Source organism: Scyliorhinus canicula, chromosome 10, assembly GCF_902713615.1.
Source record: "Scyliorhinus canicula chromosome 10, sScyCan1.1, whole genome shotgun sequence".
NCBI lineage: Eukaryota > Metazoa > Chordata > Chondrichthyes > Carcharhiniformes > Scyliorhinidae > Scyliorhinus > Scyliorhinus canicula.
In genome coordinates, this window is record NC_052155.1 from 190068605 (window position 1) to 190091782 (window position 23178).

At 48.0% G+C, this 23178-nt stretch overlaps 1 protein-coding gene across 1 annotated transcript in view; it reads right to left on the bottom strand.

The window, feature by feature from the left end:
* Window positions 1-158: 158 nt before the first annotated feature.
* Window positions 159-23178, bottom strand: part of LOC119972168 (BMP-binding endothelial regulator protein-like) — a 113385-nt gene continuing 90365 nt past the window's right edge. Inside the window, exons 9-11 of the mRNA XM_038808496.1 lie at window positions 20329-20665; window positions 4550-4680; window positions 159-2040 (exon numbers count right to left, since the gene is read on the bottom strand). Of these exons, the coding sequence (XP_038664424.1) occupies window positions 1862-2040; window positions 4550-4680; window positions 20329-20665 (647 nt within the window). The 3' untranslated portion in view covers window positions 159-1861. The remainder of the gene's footprint in view (window positions 2041-4549; window positions 4681-20328; window positions 20666-23178) is intronic.

Consider the following 23178-nt stretch of genomic DNA (forward strand, 5'->3'; position numbering starts at 1 on the left):
GATGGCCCCAAGTGTTCAGTGGAGAAACAGGAACGGCTTAAACACCTTCAGTTTGTGTTTGTTCCACACGAGATGCTGGGAGTTGGGAAACCTTCCAAAAGAGCCACCTGGTGGCCATAGCCTGCAGTTGCACTGTGACAATTGACAGCAAAAACGAGCAATGTTAACCGAGGAATTTAGTAAAATTACATTTGATGCAGCAATCGGGTAATGTTTCTTTTTAAAAAATGACCAAGACATTGCCATTTTACTACAACAGTGTCTTCTGTGGTTGTTCAAACAGGTTTCTGTTAAATATTGACACATTCTGTTTGTCACATTGAGAAATAAACTGGCCACTGGCAGCTACCAACATGTAACCTAGCCACATTTTACACTCTGATCAAATAGTTTAACAAATATTTAACAGAGGTCAATAAACAGCCATTAGGAAGTTTTAGAAATAGAGATTTGGCCCCAGAAATACAGCTGTGGAACTCTCCTGGGACTGGTAGAATGTGTATCGGAATGTGATTGCGTTGCTCAAAGCACTGAGTTCTTTCCGAATTTTATTCTGTTGAATTGGTGAATGTCTAGTTGAGTCAAGCTGTCCAGAAGCATTTAATCTCCCATTTTTCCCTTCATTCCAAAGCACTCTGACAGACTCCTGCACCCGACTCTGCTGCTCTCATGGCTGGGGGTTCATGCAAAACATGGAGTGTGTGGCCACATTCACAGAGATGAACCTTTTCTCAAATAGCAATTACCACCCCAACCATCGTGTGCAGAATACAACAAATCTTGTGACTCAAGTTGCGTGGTAGTTAGTCAATTTCTTTGGTAACCTCAAGTTGAATCAATCTCACATCTTGATTTCTGTTACCTGATCGAAGCAGGAATACATTGCAGCATTCCATTCTGAACTGAGTGGGGCGTGCACCTTGAAGGAGTTAAATCCCACATAGGGTGGTGTTCATCATTGGTTCCTGAGGATGGTGTCACGTCAACTCTGATCAGTGGGTGGTGTAACCAGTCCATTATTGAAGATGATGTTGACAGTGCAAGTTTGGTCTGAAAAAGGAAATGGCTGAAACACAATCTAGACCCTGTTGACATCAGACACCAGAGAATGATTTTAGTCCAGGAATTGCAGGGTAAAGCACCATCTCCACTGTGGTCTCCCGATCTATGAAGTTTCGTCCACCTGTCTGCTTGGATCCTGCGTGTCAAATTGTAACTCGGGGCATTTCAAAACAAGGTAACTAATCATTTGAATCAATGTTGAAGGCATTGCCCATTTATCACTCACTGGCAAAGGATGGAAAGTAAACAATCCATCCTGACATCCAATAAAACCCTGGCTCGTCTTCAATCTGTCCACAGACACCAGGCGTAGGGTCGCATTCCTGATGAGAAGATGCGTGCGGAGTGGGCTTGGGGGGGGGGCAGAATGGCCTTGTTCTATTTCACCGGTTTGTATGTGCCCTTCATTCATACATCATTCAAGAGGCTCATTCTTCACTGATTCAGTCAGTCTCCTTTAGCACACTGTCCAGAAACAGGTGCCACGGCCAACATTTGAATATTAAACACTTTTTTTTGGAAGTATTTTAATTGTAGAACACTAAAATAAATGATTTTTGACTGATTTCAGTCTTTTTTCTCTTTATATTAATTTAACGGTTTAGTCTGTTTATACATTCGGCAACAGTTTATATATTCTGTCCAAGGGTTAATCATCAATTAGCTCATACTGAAAATATACATGTGGTCCTCATTCTTGGTTGTAGATACAATGACAGATCTCTCACTCCAAGGCTGGTGAAAGTAGCTGCTTTCTAATCATCATCATTGATCACAAGATCAGGGATCTCCAATCGTGTCATCGGGGACACAGGGCTGGTTTTATGCATCGTCCTCGGTGAAGTACCATACTAGCAGGGCAGTGACAGCCTGCCACACAGGGTTTAGTGCAAGGACCAATTTCATTCCAGTTCTCACAGGTCTTGGAGCATCCCGGACCACACGTGTCGTACACAGCGCCGTGCTGACATTGCGTAGCTAAAAGGAGAAAGAATAAAGATTAAAAACACTGACACACGGGGCTGGATTCTCCGATATTCAGGCTATGTCCTGACGCTGGCGTGGGAACGGTGGTGTTTTACGACCAAAAATTCAGTGCAAAACGGCCACCGATACTCCGTTTGCTGGGGGCTAGCAGGCAGGCAGCATAGAGCATGCTGCTCTAGCTGCCGATTATAGCCCTGAGAATTGCCGGATCCATGGCCGTGCAACGTGGTGCTGATGCGACCATCAATTCAACCAGAGACATGAGTTGGAGTAAACTGGCTTTAATCGGCTTACAACTGAGCCTGCCTGCGACTATGCTGAACAGAGGGCGGACTCGCAGGACCGCAGCACTTATACTTCCTAAAGGGGGTGGACCGAGGGCAGAGCCCTGTACGTGCTCCTCATCTCCCCCTGTGGGCAGAGCCGCGCAACGGCTCACAGATGGAGCCCACAGGGACACAGTAATGTACAATGTGAATTATAGTGGTTACACATTCACCACAGGTGCCCGGTTTGCAAAACAGTGCCCCCCTCCTTTGGCCAGCTCGTGAGCCTCGGACCACCGTATCAACAGTGCCCCCAGCTCCTGACAAAGTCCCTCCTGCCCGTGGGTGAGCCCTTCCCCAACTGTGATGGCGCTGGCTTGAGTCCGCAGGCGACATGCTGAGTTGCCGACGGGTGATAACACACGCGACCGACGCCGTCGGAAACTCGGCCACTCGGGGGCGGAGCCTCGGGGGGGGGGGGGCCTCAGGCAATGTCCTGAGGCCGTCGATACAGCGTGTGGTGTACTCTTTGAGTACGCCGCTTTGGAGGGGGCAGAGCATCGCGAAAGCAACGCCGCCCCCAATTTCATCGGAAACATAGTATTTTCTGGCCGATTGCCAAACGCGAATTCGGTGCCGCTGATCGGCTGAAGAATCCCACCCACTATCTTCCCTCATTCTGGAGTATAAGATCTTTCCTTGGTTTCTCCAGGGTAGTTTTAGCAATATTTTATTCAGGGACTTCTGCTGTATTTGGGAACTGAGGAAAATGATTACCAGCTGGGTTAGCAGATCCCAGTGTCTGTCGGCCAGACCAAGGGCGGTATTTGTGGCAGAGATCAAAGACAATTGTTTTAAAGTCTCAATATTTAATTAGAAATTTGTGCTCATCCATTCAGAAGTAGTGGAGGAGCTGTGAGATGTGATAGTGTGACAGAGCTGGGTATGTTCAACGTGCATGTGAAAGCTAAAGAATCCGCCAATTAGAATTTTGCATTTGAGGGTGAGAAATGTGAGTCTGTAACTAGTGTCTTAAACTTATATAAAAATCATGACACGGGTATGAAGTCAGAATTATTATAGTGGACTGGGTAAAGAGCAGAGGTCTGATGATTGGAAAAAGTAATGGGTATACTAATAGGAATACTAATGTAGCCAAAGGCTGATAACCTTTTTAATTTACTTGTTCACTGGATGTGGGCTTCACTTGTTTGGCCAGGATTTTTGTCCATCCTTAATTACCCTGGAGAAGGAGGTAGTGAGCTGCCTTCTTGAACCTCTGCAGTCCATGAGAGGTAGGTACGCCCATAATGCTGTTAGGGAGGGAGCTCCAGGATGCTCGGGGCGATGAGTGACTTGGAGGGGAACCTCCAGGTGGTGGGGTTCCCAGGTATCTGCTGCTCTTGTCCTTCTAGATGGTAGTGGCCATGGGTTTGGAAGGTGCTGCCTAAGGAACGTTGGTGAGTTACTGCAGTGCATCTTGTAGATGGTACACACGGCTGCTACTGTGCGTCGGTGGTGGAGGGTTTGAATGTTTGTGGATACGGTGCCAATCAAACGGGCTGCTTTATCCTGGATGGAAAGCTCCCAATGGATTGGAAAACACAAATGTAACACCTCTGTAGGTAGGAGGGAAACAGAAAAGAGGAAATTAAAGAACAGTTAACCTAACGTCTATCATTGAGCAAATTCTAGAATCCAATATTAAAGGTAGTGGCCGCATATTTAGAAAATCATATCACCATCAGTGCTGGAGCCTCAACTACGTACCTCTATATTAATGACTCGGTGAAGGAACTGAGTGTATTGTAACCACACATGCTGACAATATAAAGATAGATAGAAAAGTAAGTTGTGAGGAGGATACAGAGTGCAAAGGGATACAGACAGGTTAGGTGTAGTGGGAAAATGTGGCAGATAGGAGTATAATGTGGGAAAATGTGAGGTCATCAGGAGTTAGAAGGGGTCTCCCATTTAAGGCGGAAATGAGGAGGAATTTGTTCTCTCAAAAGGTTGTTAGTATTTGGAATTTTCTCCGTCAGAGAGCAGGTGAGGCTGGGACACCGAATATATTCATGGCAGAGTTAGGCAGAATTCTGATAGACAGTGGGGGTAAACAGGAGAGTAGAGTTGAGGCCACAGTCAATCAGCCATGATCTTATTGAATGATGGAGAAGGGGCCGAATGGCCTCCTCCTGCCTCTATTTCTGATTACTTAGTTCTTGTGATCTTACCGAGGCAGCTTATCTCCGGCCGCCAGTGTACATGGACACCTTCTCTCTGACAGGCTCGCATGTAGGCAATGAGAGACTCACAGTAACAGTTCTTGTGTACTGGACACTCACACATATCTGTGACACAGGATCTGTGAAAAACACAATGTACACATGAGAACGTGATGGGGAGCTTGGCAAGCAATGTTTCAAAAAGGCATTGACCAACCATGTTTAACTTGTCTAATTATGTTCAGTATACCTCTGCACATGAATCCTTTCTCTTGTTATTCATTATTAAACATCTCTTGGCTTCTCATCCAAACAATATGATGTTCAACTGATGCCCTGATTGGTCTCTCGGATGTAACTAATCACACGGCCAATATTTATCCCTCAACCAACGTCACAATACCAGATCATCTGCTCACTGCCACATTGTTGTTTGTGGATCTTGTTGAGCACACTTAGCTGCCACGTTAAAGATTTGCTTTTAAGACCACACAAGTTAGGAACAGGAATGGCCACTCGGCCCCTCGAGGCTGCCCCACTATTCAATACGAAACATCCTCTCCACATCCACCCTGTCGATAACCCCCTCAGGATCTTAATGGTTTCAATCAAGTTGCCTCTCACTCTCCTAAAGCATCGTTGATGATTACCCAATGTCCAATTCAGGTGGGAGCTATAAAATAAATGGCAGAACCATCAGGAGCATAGAGACACAGAGAGATCTGGGCGTGCAGGTCCACAGATCCTTAAAAGTGGCAGCACAGGTGGAAATGGTGGTAAAGAAAGCATCTGGCATGCTTGCCTTCATAGGACGGGGTATCGAGTATAAAACCTCAAAGATTATGTTAGTTACATAGAACGTTGGTTAGGCCACGTTTGGAATACGGTGTCCCATTCTGGTCACTGTACTGCCAGGAGGACGCGGAGGCTTTGGAGAGAGTACAGAAAAGGTTTCCCAGGGTGTTGCCTGGTATGGAGGGTATTAGCTATGAAGAGAGATTGAATAAACTGGGATTGTTCTCCCTAGAGAGACGGAGGCTGAGGGGCGGCCCGATAGAAGTTTATAAAATTATTAGGGGTATAGATAGGGTGAATAGTGGAGGCTTTTTCCCAGGGCAGAAATGACGGAAGGGGGCTCAAGTTCAAGGTGAAGGGGGAAAGGTTCAATGGAGATGTGTGGGGGAAGTTTTTTTACACAGAGGGTGGTGGTGGCCTGGAATGCACGGCCAAGTGAGGTGGTTGAGGCAGATACGTTAGCGACCTTTAAGACTTATCTGGATAGGCACATGAACAGACGGGGTACAGAAGGATACAGGCGGTCTCGATAGGACAGGTGATCGGCGCAGGATTGGAGGGCCGAAGGGCCTGTTCCTGTGCGATATTGTTCTTTGTCCCAAAGTGCTTTACTATCAATGAAGTATTTGAGAAGTGCAGTCATTGTTATAATGTAGGAAACATTATAACATGTTTTGTACATGTTTATACATGTAGCCGTTTTGTACATAGCAAGCTCCCATAAACTGCAATGTGATATTGATGTTTCCTAAATTACTTTGTGCTTCAGACTCAGGGGCGGGGGCTTGGATGAAGAGAAATGTAGAAATGCAAAGAGATTGGTCAAGACATTGAACAATATAGAAATATAAAAGCAAATTACTGCGGATGCTGAAATCTGAAACGAAATTGAAAATGCTGGAAAATCTCAGCAAGCCTGGCAGCATCTGTAGGGAGAGAAAAGAGCTAACGTTTCAAGTCCGACGACTCTTTGTCAAAGCTAAAGACAGAGAGAGTGGGAAATATTTATACTGTGGAGTGAGAATGAAAGAAACCCAGGGAAACCGGGTGCTAATGGCCACAGAAACCCAGGGAAACCGGGTGCTAATGGCCACAGAAACCCAGGGAAACCGGGTGCTAATGGCCACAGAAACCCAGGGAAACTGGGTGCTAATGGCCACAGAAACCCAGGGAAACCGGGTGCTAATGGCCACAGAAACCCAGGGAAACCGGGTGCTAATGGCCACAGAAACCCAGGGAAACCGGGTGCTAATGGCCACAGAAACCAAGGGGAAAGAGTGTTAATGGCAGTCCCCAGAGAGGACAAAAGATGTGAAAGGTCAAACAGCAGAGAAACTATCATCAGAGGGTGAACTGTAGATGTGGGGGGAGGCGAAGGGGGAAGCAAAGAGGAGAAAGGGTAAGGAAAGGTGGATAAGATTGGGGGGGGAATTAAATGTATAGTAAGAAAGAAAGAAACGGTAAAAGACAGTTAAAATGAAATGAAAACAAATGGGTCGAGGTGGGGCTGATCATCTGAAGTTGTTGGATTTGATGTTGAGACTGGAAGGCTGTAGCGTGCCTACCCGGAAGATGAGATGTTGTTCCTCCAGTTTGCGTTGAGCTTCACTGGAACATTGCAGCAGGCCAAGAACAGACATGTGGGCATGAACAATATAGAAATATGGTCAAAGGTAAGCAGAGTGGTTTGGGAAAGTTCAGAGAGGTTAATTAAATTTGTATATCAGCAAATAAATTAATTGCAGGGAATGGAAGTAAAAAATGGAATTTAAACGTTCTTGATTTGAATGTGTGAAGTACCCAGAATAAGATAGAGGAACTAGTGGCACAAATGGAGATAAATGATTTAGAATGAATCACCATTACAGAGACATGGTTACAAAGTCATCAAGGGGGGGAATAAAATTTAGAATTCCTACAGTGCAGAAGGAGGCCATTCGACCCATCGAGTCTGCACCGACCCTCTGAAGGAGCACTCTGAAAGATCATGAAGTAGAATCAATGTGGGTAGAAATTAGGAATAGCAGGAAATACAGGTGGGAATTATGTCAAAGACATGTCAAAGTTAAGTATGATGGTCTGAGGTATGAGCTGGCTGTGACGGACTGGGAAACATCACTGAAAGGAAGGACAGTGGACAGGCAATGGGAGCATTCAAGGAACCAATAGTTGAACTCCAAAAGTTGTTTATTCCTATTTGGCGCAAGAGTAAGAAGGGTTCTGTGGCCAAACCATGGCTTACAAGGGAAATTAGAGATATTATGAAAAATGAAATGAAAATCGCTTATTGTCACGAGTAGGCTTCAATGAAGTTACTGTGAAAAGCCCCTAGTCGCCACATTCCGGCGCCTGTCCAGGGAGGCTGGTACGGGAATTAGATTCAACAAAGAGACATACAAATTAGCAAGATAAAGCAATAAACCTGAGGATTGTGAACAGTTTAAAGTTCAGCAAAAGCAGACAAAGGAACTGATGAAGAAAGAAGGAGACAATACAATTTGAAAGTAAACTAGCGGGGAATATAAAAACTGACTGTAAAAGTTTCTATCGGTTTGTAAAGAGAAAAAGATTGACAAAAATTAATACAGTCAGAAACGGGGAATTCATAACGGTCTCACATAGCAGATTAATCTGTAAAGTTAAAGCACCTGGGATTGTGGTTAGTATCTTGAGATGGACAGAAAGCTGATTGGCAGACAGGAAGCAGAAAGTTGGAATAAATGGGTCTTTTTCTGATTGGCAGGCAGTGACTAGTGGGGTACCGCAGGGATCTGTGCTGGGGCCCCAACTGTTCACATTATATATTAATGATTTGGACGAGGGAACTAAATGTATTAGCTCCAAATTTGCAGCTGATACAAAGTTGGGTGGGAGGGTGAGCTGTGAGGGGGATGCAGAGATGCTTCAGTGGGATTTGGACAGGCTGAGTGAGTGGGCAGATGCCTGGCAGAAGCAGTATAATGTGGATAAATGTGAGGTTATCCACTTCGGTAGCAAAAATATGAAGGCAGATTATTATTTGAATGGGTGTAAATTGAGAGAGGCGGATACTCAGCGAGACCTTGGTGTCCTCGTGCATCAGTTGCTGAAAGTAAGCGCACAGGTCCAGCAGGCAGGAAAGAAGGCAAATGGTACATTGGCCTTCACAGTGAGAGGATTTGAGTAAAGGAATAGGACTGTTTTACTGCAATTGTATAGGGCATTAGTGAGGCCACACCTGGAGTATTGTGGGCAGTTTTGGTGTCCTTATCTGAGGAAGGATGTTCTTGCTATGGAGGGAGGGCAGCAAAGGTTTACCAGACTGATTCCAGGGATGGCGGGACTGTCAGATGAGGAGAGACTAAATCGGTTAGGATTATATTCATTGGAGTTTAGAAGAGTGACAGGGGATCTGGTAGAAACTTATAAAATTCTAACAGGGATAGACAGGGTAAATTCAGAAAGAATGTTCCCGATGGTGGGGGAGTCCAGAACTAGGGGTCATAGTTTGAGGATAAGGGGTAAACCTTTTAGGACTGAGGTGGGGAGAAATTTCTTCACCCAGAGAGCAGTGAATCTGTGGAATTCACTACCACAGAAAGTAGTTGAGACCAAAACGTTGCGTAATTTCAAGAAGGAATTAGTTATAGCTCTTGGGGCTGAAGGGATCGAGGGATACGGGGGGGAAAGGCAGGATCAGATTTTTGAATGTGATGATCATAATGAATGGCAGAGCAGGCTTGAAGGGCCGAATGGCCTCCCCGCTTCTATATTCTATGTATGTGATGGTAAGGGGTGTTTTTCGGACTGGAGGCCTGTGTCCAGTGGGGAACCGAATGGATCAGTGTTGGGGCCCTTGCCCCAAGGGGGAGACGGGTTCAGGGGATTAAACTTGATGGTCAGCCATGATCCTAATGAATGGAGGAGCAGGCTCGAAGGGCCAAATAGCCTCCTCCTGCTTCTATTTTCTATGTTTATCAAGATCCCAGTTTAAGAGGAAAACAACAATTTATACTGTCTGAGAGGAGAATGCTGATTGGCTGGCAAGTAGAAGCTTATTGGTAGAGGCATTGCCATGGAAAATGTTTTAACAATGGCCGCACATTCGTATCCATTGGACCTGCCGCAGCATCACTGGACAATCCTGCTCGAAACTAAGCTAAAATAAACGCTTGCTGGATTTGTGTAAGAGCGATGAACTGCTGTGTGATACAGATGACAGGGTTTGTCCTCGTGGCTCACTGCATTCGTGTCTGTATAGACTGTCCGAGACACATAAAAGTGCTGTCCCTTTACACATTACCTTCTCTATGTGCGGTTCAGCACAGCATGAATTGGCCAACTGATTGGGTGAATTGTTACAATCAGTTTTGAGCAACTTTTCCACACACAGTGAAGGATCCTTCACATTTCCTTCAGGACTTGCGATTGTGATCCTGTGTCCCTGTGCTCAGTTGTCACAGCTAGCCTATTCACCAATGTTCCACTTGAGGAAACCACAAATGATTTTCATCAATGACTTGGAGGATGGGGCTGAAGGGTGGGGTCAGTAAATGTGCTGATGACACCAAGATTGGTGGAGTAGTGGATGAGGTGGAGGGCTGTTGTAGGCTGCAAAGAGACATTGATCGGATGCAGAGCTGGGCCGAAAAATGGCAGATGGAGTTTAACCCTAAGTGCGAGGTGATTCATTTTGGTAGAAAAAATTTGAATGCGGATTAAGGGTCAACGGCAGGGTTCTGAGGAATGTGGAGGAACAGAGAGATCTTGGGGTTCATGTCCACAGATCTCTGAAGGTTGCCACAAGTGGATAGAGCCGTGAAGAAGGCTTATAGTGTGTTAGTGTTTATTAACAGGGGGCTTGAGTTTAAGAGCCGCGGGGTTATGGTGCAACTATACATGACCCTGGTGAGACCACATTTGGAGTATTGTGTGCAGTTCTGGTCACCTTACTATAGGAAGGATGTGGAAGTATTGGAAAGGGTGCAAAGGAGATTTACCAGGATGCTGCCTGGTTTGCAGGATAGGTCTTATGAGGAAGGGTTGAGGGAGCTAGGGCTTTTCTCTTTGGAGCGGAGCAGGATGAGAGGCGACTTAATAGAGGTTTATAAGATGATGAGGGGGATAGATAGAGTGGACGTTCAGAGACTATTTCCTCGGCTGGATGTGGCTGTTACAAGGGGCCATAACTATAAGGTTCAGGGTGGGAGATATAGGAGAGATGTCCAAGGTAGGTTCTTTACTCAGAGAGTGGTTAGGGTGTGGAATGGACTGCCTGCTGTGAAAGTGGAGTCGGACACTTAAGGAACTTTCAAGCGGTTATTGGATATGCACATGGAGCACACCAGAATGACAGGGAGTGGGATAGCTTGATCTTGGTTTCGGACAATGCTCGGCACAACATCGGCACATGTTCTGTGCTGTACAGTTCTATGTTTGTCCTGCAGGACAATATCATGGCAATCCAGACCCGTCACCATTGGGTGAAGCAGTATTGATTGAGTCTATGAACTCACCAGCTAGCTCAGTTGAGTCCAGTTTTAGTAACACCATGTATGACCAAATAGACGGTGTTGCTATGGGATCCCTCTAAGCCCAGCTCTCACAAACGTCTGAGTTGGGTTCCACAACAAACAAGTCATCGGTGGAACGATAACTAAGCTCCAGATGATACATTTGCTGCATTTGAATCAACAGCAGCAGGTAAACATTTCCCCACGTGCCGTAATGGGCTCCATCCTGCGCTCAAATTAACCTTTGAAATGGAGCAGTCAAATGAACTCACTTTCCTTGACGTATGAGAAATCTGCCAGGGGTTCTTTACCACAGTCTATCGCAAGCCCACCTTCACTGATCAATACAAGCTTTGGGATTCTTACAGTTCCACGCAATATAAGATTGGCCTTATTAGCGACCTCGTAAATAGGACCCGATCCATTTGTTCACCATGTACAGCTTGATGCTGAAATAGAGATCAAAGCAGGATAATGGCTCCCTGATCACTTTGTGCTGTATACCTCAAACCCGTCAACAGACAGAAGGCTGTCACTTTGGCTCTGAAATGTGCTCAGTCTCCCTCAGATTACACTGGAAGGGTAAACTAACACAAATAGTTGAGCAACAGGTGAAGCTAGCTGTTTCACACCGCTACTATGCAGCAGCATGAGTGATATTCACCACTAACAGGATGCTGCCATCAAGCCGTCTGTCACACAAGAGTAATATGGTGTGTCAATTTCAGTGTCAGAGAGATTCTGGGTATGTAGATCTTCAGCCAGAGTGGTGAATCTGTGCAACTCTTTGCAGCAGAAGGTTGTGGAGGCCACTGAGTGTCTTTAAGACAGAGATAGATAGGTTGTTGATTAATAAGGGGATCAGGGGTTATAGGGAGAAGGCAGGAGACTGGGGATGAGAAGAATATCAGCCATGATTGAATGGTGGAGCAGATTCGATGGGCCGAGTGGCCTAATTCTGCCCCTATATCTCGTGGACACGTTTCTTTTTTTCAGCAAAACTCAAACAGTTATATCATTGGGAATAGCATTAAACAAGAAATTACTGTAGCCAAAACAAAGGCAAGGGAATAATTGTGAGCAACTTTAATCTTCATGTAGACCGGGACAATCTAACAGGAAAGCATGATCTAGAAGATGAGTTTGATGAATGTCTTTGGGACAGTTTCTTGGAGAAGTAAGTTGTGGAACTGTCTGGGGATAAAGCTATCTTGGATCTAGTAATGTGTAATGAATCAGGGCTAATTAGTAATCCTCTGGGAAATAGTAATCATAATACCATTGAATTTCCTGTTAAGTTGGAAAGTGGCATATTCCAATCACAAACAAGAATCTTAAACAAAGGCAATTATATAGGTATGAGGGAAGGACTGGCTAAGGTTAATTTGGTAAATAAACGAGAAGGTATGGAGGTACATGGACAGTGGGAAACATTTAAAGAAAAAATTCACAATCTTCAACAAAATTACATTCCATTGAAAAACAACATATCCATGGGAAAGGCCCATCAGTTTCAGGAAGCTAAGGATAGTATTAGGTTAAAATGAGTAGTGTTTTAGAAACCAGCAGAGGGCCATTCAGTCCACGTGTCCATCAGTCTAGACACTGATTTACTGTTTCAGTGTCTGTTCATCTGTCTAGACACTGATTTACTGTTTCAGTGTCTGACCCTCAGTCTAGACTCTGGTTTACAGTTTCAGTGTCCATCTCCCAGTCTAGACACCAGTTTACAGTTTCAGTGTCTGACCCTCAGTCTAGACGCTGGTTTACAGTTTCAGTGTCTGACCCTCAGTCTGGATGTTGCAATGGCTGAAGTGGGAAAGACCCTAAATTAGTGACCATCTGGGTGTTTTGTTGCAGTTGAAGATTACAGCTAGTTGGACACAGGTTAATGTATTTACTTTAAAAACTAGCTGTGATTTAGCAGCTCGGGTTAATGGGTTTAAATGGATCTTTAGACTGGCACTTGCTGTGAAGAGGAGCTTATTCACTATCCTGTGTTCCCACAGTAATCGGCATTGGCCCAAATCCTGACACAGACAGGAATTGACCTCACTGATTATATTGGGACTGAATAATCCCCAAGAACCATCCATCCACATCCTGGGTTCCCTCTGCCACCTAGTGGGGAACCAGGGCACAGCTCTGAGTCACAGCAGCCTGAGCAGAGCTTCAAACAAGTTGAAGTATTTAAATAGAATCAGACATTTCAGAACCCTACACAAAGGAGCCCAAAGTTTGCTTCTTAACTAGTTTCACTTGTCTTTCATTCATAACTTTGTCAAAGAGTCTATGAATGGAACAAATTCATCTTTAAACGTGAAATCGACTGAGCCACTTCCCCCCTCTCGGGCTTTCTTTAAAAACAATTGTCACGTTTAATATTTCATATTTTCTCAAAGCGTGCTGAAGGAGGAGTTTCCAGAGCACCTTTCCCACAACTTAACTGGAACTCTAGATAGGCAAATACCAAATGTGAGACAGGAGCCTGACACTATCAGACACGTTTGAAGGTTACAGAACAGGTGGAACCAGTGGTTAATAAAGCAAACAGCATCCTGGGATTTATTATTAAACCCGTATCAAACACTGATTCAGCATCAGCTGGAGTAACATGTGGGAGGCACTGTGGCTTCACAGCTCCAGGGTTCCAGGTTCGATTCCCGGCTTGGGTCACTGTCTGTGTGGAGTCTGCACGTTCTCCCCGTGTCTGCGTGGGTTTCCTCCGGGTGCTCCGGTTTCCTCCCACAAGTCCTGAAAGACGTACTGTTGGGTAAATTGGACATTCTGAATTCTCCCTCTGTGTACCCGAACAGGCGCCGGAATGTGGCGACTAGGGGATTTTCACAGCCATGTTAATGTAAGCCTACTTGTGACACTAATAAAGATTATTATTATTATGTTTAGTTCTGGGCAGCGCACTTTAGAAAAGAAAGTGTCAGAGGGGGTGGAGGAAAGTGGTTAGGATCTGGAATGCACGGCCTGGGTGGAGGCAGATTCAATCTGGACTCAAAAGGAGAATTGGATTAGTTATCGGAAAAGGGAAAATGTGCAGGGCTGAAGAGATAGTTCGAGGGAGTGGGATCAGATGAGCTGATCATGCAGAGCGCTAGCATGGAAATGACAGGCTGAATGGCCTTCTTGCATGTCGTAAACATTCTCTGATTTGCAGCTCAATAGAAGGGGAGCAGGAATTTGCACTATCGCCACTTCTGTTCTGCTTTTTAATGTTTTTTTGTGCGGTGTCAGAATGTATTCGGATATCCAGGATCATGGGGAATAAGATGGTTTTAATACTGGCTCTCCCGTGTCTCATACACACTGAAATATATTCACAACACACAGCCCGTCTCCCAGGGATACAGGAATTTCAGTTTGAAATTGTAATGATTTAAGCCATCAGTCGATGAATTCATCATTTTCTCTGCCTTGGCTAGTAACGATGTGATCACTGACTCACTAACTTGCAACACCAGATTACCACAGACACTGAAATTCTCAACCGACATTAAACCTGTTAACTTTCAGCAGAGTTCTGATGGCTGATCATTTACCAATCCACCGGTTTGTTAACTAGGTCAAATGTGAAGGCTGTTTCCTTAGTTTGAACTGAAGCCAGTGAACTCTCCCAGGTGACTCACTACTGTCCACAGTCAGATATCTTTCAGATATTATTTTAACTGCTGTCTCAGAGGATGCAACAATCTGTAACTTACCGAGAGCTACTCAGAAAATGTGAACCACTATTATCAACAGAATACACAACACACTACTGTATCACAGCACACAATAACAGCACACAATCACAGCACACAGTCGCAGCACACAATCGTAGCACACAATCACAGCACACTATCACAGCACACAATCGCACCTCACAATCAGCACACAATCACAGCACACAATCACACTATCACAGCACACAGTCGCAGCACACAATCGTAGCACACAATCACAGCACACTATCACAGCACACAGTCGCAGCACACAATCGTAGCACACAATCACAGCACACTATCACAGCACACAATCGCACCTCACAATCAGCACACAATCACAGCACACAATCACACTATCACAGCACACAGTCGCAGCACACAATCGTAGCACACAATCACAGCACACTATCACAGCACACAATCGCACCTCACAATCAGCACACAATCACAGCACACAATCACACTATCACAGCACACAGTCGCAGCACACAATCGTAGCACACAATCACAGCACACTATCACAGCACACAATCGCACCTCACAATCAGCACACAATCACAGCACACAATCACACTATCACAGCACACAGTCGCAGCACACAATCGTAGCACACAATCACAGCACACTATCACAGCACACAATCGCACCTCACAATCAGCACACAATCACAGCACACAATCACACTATCACAGCACACAGTCGCAGCACACAATCGTAGCACACAATCACAGCACACTATCACAGCACACAATCGCACCTCACAATCAGCACACAATCACAGCACACAATCACACAATCGCAGCACACAATCACAGCACACAATCGCAGCACACAATCACAGCACACAATCACAGCACACAATCACAGCACACAATCACAGCACACAATCACAGCACACTATCACAGCACACTATCACAGCACACAATTACACCTCACAATCAGCACACAATCACAGCACACAATCACACAATCGCAGCACACAATCGCAGCACACAATCACAGCACACTATCACAGCACACAATCGCACCTCACAATCAGCACACAATCACAGCACACAATCACACAATCGCAGCACACAATCACAGCACACAATCGCAGCACACAATCGCAGCACACAATCACAGCACACTATCACAGCACACAATCACACCTCACAATCAGCACACAATCACAGCACACAATCACACAATCGCAGCACACAATCACAGCACACAATCGCAGCACACAATCACAGCACACTATCACAGCACACAATCACACCTCACAATCACACCTCACAATCAGCACACAATCACAGCACACAATCACAGCACACAATCACACAATCGCAGCACACAATCAATCACAGCACACAATCACACAATCACAGCACACAATCACAGCACACAATCGCAGCACACAATCACAGCACACTATCACAGCACAAAATCACACCTCACAATCAGCACACAATCACAGCACACAATCACACAATCGCAGCACACAATCACAGCACCCAATCACAGCACACAATCACAGCACCCAATCACAGCACACAATCACAGCACACAATCACAGCACACAATCACAGCACACAATCACACAATCGCAGCACACAATCACAGCACACAATCGCAGCACACAATCGCAGCACACTATCACAGCACACAATCACACAATCACAGCACACAATCACAGCACACAATCACACAATCGCAGCACACAATCACAACACACAATGACAGCACACAACACAGCACACAATCACAGCACACAATCACAGCACACAATCACAGCACACTATCACAGCACACTATCACAGCACACAATCGCAGCACACAATCACAGCACACAATCGCAGCACACAATCGCAGCACACAATCACAGCACACTATCACAGCACACAATCGCACCTCACAATCAGCACACAATCACAGCACACAATCACACAATCGCAGCACACAATCACAGCACACAATCGCAGCACACAATCGCAGCACACAATCGCAGCACACAATCACAGCACACTATCACAGCACACATTCACACCTCACAATCAGCACACAATCACAGCACACAATCACACAATCGCAGCACATAATCACAGCACACAATCGCAGCACACAATCACAGCACACTATCACAGCACACTATCACAGCACAGTATCACAGCACACTATCACAGCACACAATCACACCTCACAATCAGCACACAATCACAGCACACAATCACAGCACACAATCACAGCACACAATCACACAATCGCAGCACACAATCACAGCACACAATCACAGCACACTATCACAGCACACTATCACAGCACACTATCACAACTCACAATCAGCACACAATCACAGCACACAATCACAGCACACAATCGCAGCACACAATCGCAGCACACAATCATACAATCGCAACACACAATCACAGCACACAATCACACAATCACAGCACACAATCACAGCACACAATCACACAATCACAGCACACAATCACAGCACACAATCACACAATCGCAGCACACAATCACAACACACAATGACAGCACACAACACAGCACACTATCACAGCACACTATCACAGCACACTATCACAGCACACTATCACAACTCACAATCAGCACACAATCACAGCACACAATCACAGCACACAATCGCAGCACACAATCACAGCACACAATCGCAGCACACAATCACACAATCGCAACACACAATCACAGCACACAATCGCAGCACACAATCACAGCACACAATCACAGCACACAATCACACAATCGCAGCACACAATCACAGCACACAATCACACAATCGCAGCACACAATCACAACACACAATGACAGCACACAACACAGCACACTATCACAGCACACAATCACATAATCGCAGCACACAATCGCAGCACACAATTACAGCACACAATCACCTAATAAGGGCAGCACGGTAGCATTGTGGATAGCACAATGGCTTCACAGCTTCAGGGTCCCAGGTTCGATTCCCCGCTGGGTGACTGTCTGTGCGGAGTCTGCACATCCTCCCCGTGTCTGCGTGGGTTTCCTCCGGGTGCTCCGGTTTCCTCCCACAGTCCAAAGATGTGCGGGTTAGGTGGATTGGCCATGATAAATTGCCCTTAGTGACCAAAATTGCCCTTAGTGTTGGGTGGGGTTACTGGGTTATGGGGGTAGGGTGGAGGTGTGGGCTTGGGTAGGGTGCTCTTTCCAAGAGCCGGTGCAGACTCGATGGGCCGAATGGCCTCCTTCTGCACTGTGAATTCTATGATCTTCTATGATAATCACAGCACACACTTTCACAGAATCACATTCACACAATGACAGGAAGATTGTTGTTGTTACAGCAGAAGCTGTCTAGAAACACACCATTAAAATTCAGCAAATCGAGCTGCGCCAGGCACAGTGGTTAGCACTGCTGCCTCACAGCTCCAGGGTCCCGGGTCCAAATCCAGCCTCAAGTCACTGTCTGTGTGGAGTCTGCACGTTCTCCCCATGTCTGCGTGGGTTTCCTCCGGGTGCTCCGGTTTCCTCCCACAGTCCAAAGATGTGCACCCGAACCTCAACCCTAAACCCCACCCTAACCTCAACCCTAATAGTAATAATAATAATCTATATTGTCACAAGTAGGCTGACATTAACACTGCAGTGAAGTTACTGTGAAAATCCCCTAGTCACCACATTCCGGCACCTGTTTGGGTACACAGAGGGAGAATTCAGAATGTCCAATTCACCCAACAGCATCTTTTGGGACTTGAGGGAGGAAACCGGAGCACCCGGAGGAAACCCACCCAGACACGGGGAGGACGTGCAGACTCCGCACAGACAGTGACCCAAGCCGGGAATCGAACTTGGGAACATGGAGCTGTGAAGCAACAGTGCTAACCACTGTGCTACCGTGCTTCCTAAACCGCAGCTTAAACCTAACACTAATCCTGGATTTCCATAAAAACCCAACTGCTTCATCAAGATACTTTCAGGGTGGGTTGTAGGGGCTGGAGGAGGTTACAGAGATAGGGAGGGTGGTAGGGGCCGGAGGAGGTTACAGAGATAGGGAGGATTGTAGGGACTGGAGGGCGATACAGAGATAGGGAGGGTTGTAGGGGCTGGAGGGCGATACAGAGATAGGGAGGGTTGTAGGGCTGGAGGAGGTTACACAGATAGGGAGGGGGGTGTAGGGGCTGATGGAGGTTACAGAGATAGGGAGGGATGTAGGGGCTGGAGAAGGTTACAGAGATAGGGAGGGGGCGTAGGGGCTGGAGGAGGTTACAGAGATAGGGAGGGGTGTAGGGGCTGGAGGATGTTACGGAGATAGGGAGGGATGTAGGGGCTGGAGGAGGTTACAGAGATAGGGAGGGGTGTAGTGGCTGTAGGAGGTTACAGAGATAGGGAGGGGTGTAGGGGCTGGAGGAGGTTACAGAGATAGGGAGGGGGTGTAGGGGCTGGAGGAGGTTACAGAGATAGGGAGGGGTGTAGTGGCTGGAGGAGGTTACAGAGATAGGGAGGGGTGTAGTGGCTGGAGGAGGTTACAGAGATAGGGAGGGGGTGTAGGGACTGGAGGAGGTTACAGAGATAGGGGGTGTAGTGGCTGGAGGAGGTGACAGAGATAGGGAGGGTTGTAGTGGCTGGAGGAGGTTACAGAGATAGGGAGGGGTGTAGTGGCTGGAGGAGGTTACAGAGATAGGGAGGGGGTGTAGGGGCTGGAGGAGGTGACAGAGATAGGGAGGGGTGTAGTGGCTGGAGGAGGTGACAGAGATAGGGAGGGGTGTAGGGCTGGAGGAGGTTACAGAGATAGGGAGGGGTGTAGGGGCTGGAGGAGGTCACAGAGATAGGGAGGGGTGTAGGGGCTGGAGGAGGTGACAGAGATAGGGAGGGTTGTAGGGGCTGGAGGAGGTGACAGAGATAGGGAGGGTTGTAGGGACTGGAGGAGGTGACAGAAATAGGGAGGGGGTGTTGTGGCTGGAGGAGGTGACAGAGATAGGGAGGGGTGTAGGGGCTGGAGGAGGTGACAGAGATAGGGAGGGGTGTAGGGCTGGAGGAGGTGACAGAGATAGGGAGGGGTGTAGGGGCTGGAGGAGGTGACAGAGATAGGGAGGGGGTGTAGGGGCTGGAGGAGGTGACAGAGATAGGGAGGGGGTGTAGGGGCTGGAGGAGGTTACAGAGATAGGGAGGGGGTGTCGGGGCTGGAGGAGGTTACAGATAGGGAGGGGTGTAGGGGCTGGAGGAGGTGACAGAGATAGGGAGGGTTGTAGGGCTGGAGGAGGTTACAGAGATAGGGAGGGGTGTAGTGGCTGGAGGAGGTGACAGAGATAGGGAGGGTTGTACGGGCTGGAGGAGGTTACAGAGATAAGGAGGGTTGTAGTGGCTGGAGGAGGTGACAGATAGGGAGGGGTTGTAGGGGCTGGAGGAGGTTACAGAGATAGGGAGGGGGTGTAGGGGCTGGAGGAGGTTACAGAGATAGGGAGGGGGTGTAGGGGCTGGAGGAGGTGACAGAGATAGGGAGGGGGTGTAGTGGCTGGAGGAGGTGACAGAGATAGGGAGGGGGCTAAGACCAAGGAGGTGTTTGAAAATAAGGAAGAGGGTTTGCAAATCAAGGTGTTGTTTGACTGAGCCATTCGGGAATCAGGGGAAGTGTGGTGGGAATGGGACACTCGAGTTTAGACATGAGCAGGTGGGGTTTAGCTGAGCTAACAGAGGGTGGGAGGGGGCAGAATTGCCGATCGGTGCTGGGTTTTCTGATCACTGACTGGGACAGAGGACTGGAGCTGTCTGTATAATCTTCAGGTAAACACTCACCTGTAGAACAAAACGTAATCCACCTTTAAGTGGCAATTCTTAAAGGCCCAGGACTTCAGTTTGTGACACTCCCGGTGAGCACGGAACCTGACCTTTATAATCCCTGAGCAGAGATGTGGCCGTAACCTGCGCTCGGGTCGTTTACACACTTTGCTCGATTTCACTCGCCAGGATTCAGCAAAAGCATCAACTTCAAACTTGAAATTTCCGTCTCCACCAATCAAATCGTCTCGTTTGTGACCGTTGTAATTTCCGCACAGACCACAGAGTTTCCCCTTTAGCTGAGAGCTCGCTACAACCTCCACAAAACTGTCTCCATCCCAGGAAATCACAATACCTAAAAACAGGAAGACATCACCGTCAATATACAACAGCCAATCACAGAGTGGGAATCAGTGAGGATCACTCTCACCTCTCAATTAGTGGGTCAGGGGATCAAATCACACCCCAGACACATGAGCACAAAATCCAGACTGAAAATCCAGTGTAGTAATGAGGGAGCGCTGCACTGTCAGAGGGTCAGTACTGAGGGAGTGCTGCACTGTCAGAGGGTCAGTACTGAGGGAGTGCTGCACTGTCAGAGGGTCAGTACTGAGGGAGTGCTGCACTGTCAGAGGGTCAGTACTGAGGGAGTGCCGCACTGTCAGAGGGTCAGTACTGAGGCAGTGCTGCACTGTCAGAGGGTCAGTACTGAGGGAGTGCAGCGCTGTCAGAGGGTCAGTACTGAGGGAGCGCTGCACTGTCAGAGGGTCAGTCCTGAGGGAGTGCCGCACTGTCAAAGGGTCAGTACTGAGGGAGTGCCGCACTGTCAGAGGGTCAGTCCTGAGGGAGTGCCGCACTGTCAGAGGGTCAGTCCTGAGGGAGTGCCGCACTGTCAAAGGGTCAGTACTGAGGGAGTGCCGCACTGTCAGACGGTCAGTACTGAGTGAGTGCTGCACTGTCAGAGGGTCAGTACTGAGGGAGTGCTGCACTGTCAGAGGGTCAGTACTGGGGGGGGTGCTGCACTGTCAGAGGGTCAGTACTGAGGGAGTGCCGCACTGTCAGAGGGTCAGTACTGAGGGAATGCTGCACTGTCAGAGGGTCAGTACTGAGGGAGTGCCGCACTGTCAGAGTGTCAGTACTGAGGGAGTGCGGCACTGTCAGAGTGTCAGTACTGAGGGAGTGCCGCACTGTCAGAGGGTCAGTACTGAGGGAGTGCCGCACTGTCAGAGGGTCAGTACTGAGGGAGCCGCACTGTCAGAGGGTCAGTACTGAGGGAGTGCGGCACTGTCAGAGGGTCAGTACTGAGGGAGTGCCGCACTGTCAGAGGGTCAGTACTGAGGGAGTGCTGCACTGTCAGAGGGTCAGTACTGAGGGAGTGCCGCACTGTCAGAGGGTCAGTACCGAGGGAGTGCCGCACTGTCAGAGGGTCAGTACTGAGGGAGTGCTGCACTGTCAGAGGGTCAGTACTGAGGGAGTGCCGCACTGTCAGAGGGTCAGTACTGAGGGAGTGCTGCACTGTCAGAGGGTCAGTACTGAGGGAGTGCTGCACTGTCAGAGGGTCAGTACTGAGGGAGTGCCGCACTGTCAGAGGGTCAGTACTGAGGGAGTGCCGCACTGTGAGAGGGTCAGTACTGAGGGAGTACTGCACTGTCAGAGGGTCAGTACTGAGGGAGTGCCGTACTGTCAGAGGGTCAGTACTGAGGGAGTGCTGCACTGTCAGAGGGTCAGTACTGAGGGAGCTCCGCACTGTCAGAGGGTCAGTACTGAGGGAGTGCCGTACTGTCAGAGGGTCAGTACTGAGGGAGTGCTGCACTGTCAGAGGGTCAGTACTGAGGGAGTGCCGCACTGTCAGAGGGTCAGTACTGAGGGAGTGCCGTACTGTCAGAGGGTCAGTACTGAGGGAGTACTGCACTGTCAGAGGGTCAGTACTGAGGGAGTGCCGTACTGTCAGAGGGTCAGTACTGAGGGAGTGCTGCACTGTCAGAGGGTCAGTACTGAGGGAGCTCCGCACTGTCAGAGGGTCAGTACTGAGGGAGTGCCGTACTGTCAGAGGGTCAGTACTGAGGGAGTGCTGCACTGTCAGAGGGTCAGTACTGAGGGAGTGCTGCACTGTCAGAGGGTCAGTACTGAGGGGAGTGCCGCACTGTCAGAGGGTCAGTACTGAGGGAGTGCTGCAATGTCAGAGGGTCAGTACTGAGGGAGTGCCGCACTGTCAGAGGGTCAGTACTGAGGGAGTGCCGCACTGTCAGAGGGTCAGTACTGAGGGAGTGCCGCACTGTCAGAGGGTCAGTATTGAGGGAGTGCCGCACTGTCAGAGGGTCAGTACTGAGGGATTGTCGCACTGTCAGAGGGTCAGTACTGAGGGAGTGCTGCACTGTCAGAGGGTCAGTACTGAGGGAGTGCTGCACTGTCAGAGGGTCAGTACTGAGGGAGTGCCGCACTGTCAGAGGGTCAGTACTGAGGGAGTGCTGCACTGTCAGAGGGTCAGTACTGAGGGAGTGCCGCACTGTCAGAGGGTCAGTACTGAGGGAGCTCCGCACTGTCAGAGGGTCAGTACTGAGGGAGTGCCGTACTGTCAGAGGGTCAGTACTGAGGGAGTGCCGCACTGTCAGAGGGTCAGTACTGAGGGAGTGCTGCACTGTCAGAGGGTCAGTACTGAGGGAGTGCCGCACTGTCAGAGGGTCAGTACTGAGGGAGTGCCGCACTGTCAGAGGGTCAGTACTGAGGGAGTGCTGCACTGTCAGAGGGTCAGTACTGAGGGAGTGCTGCACTGTCAGAGGGTCAGTACTGAGGGAGTGCTGCACTGTCAGAGGGTCAGTACTGAGGGAGTGCCGCACTGTCAGAGGGTCAGTACTGAGAGAGTGCTGC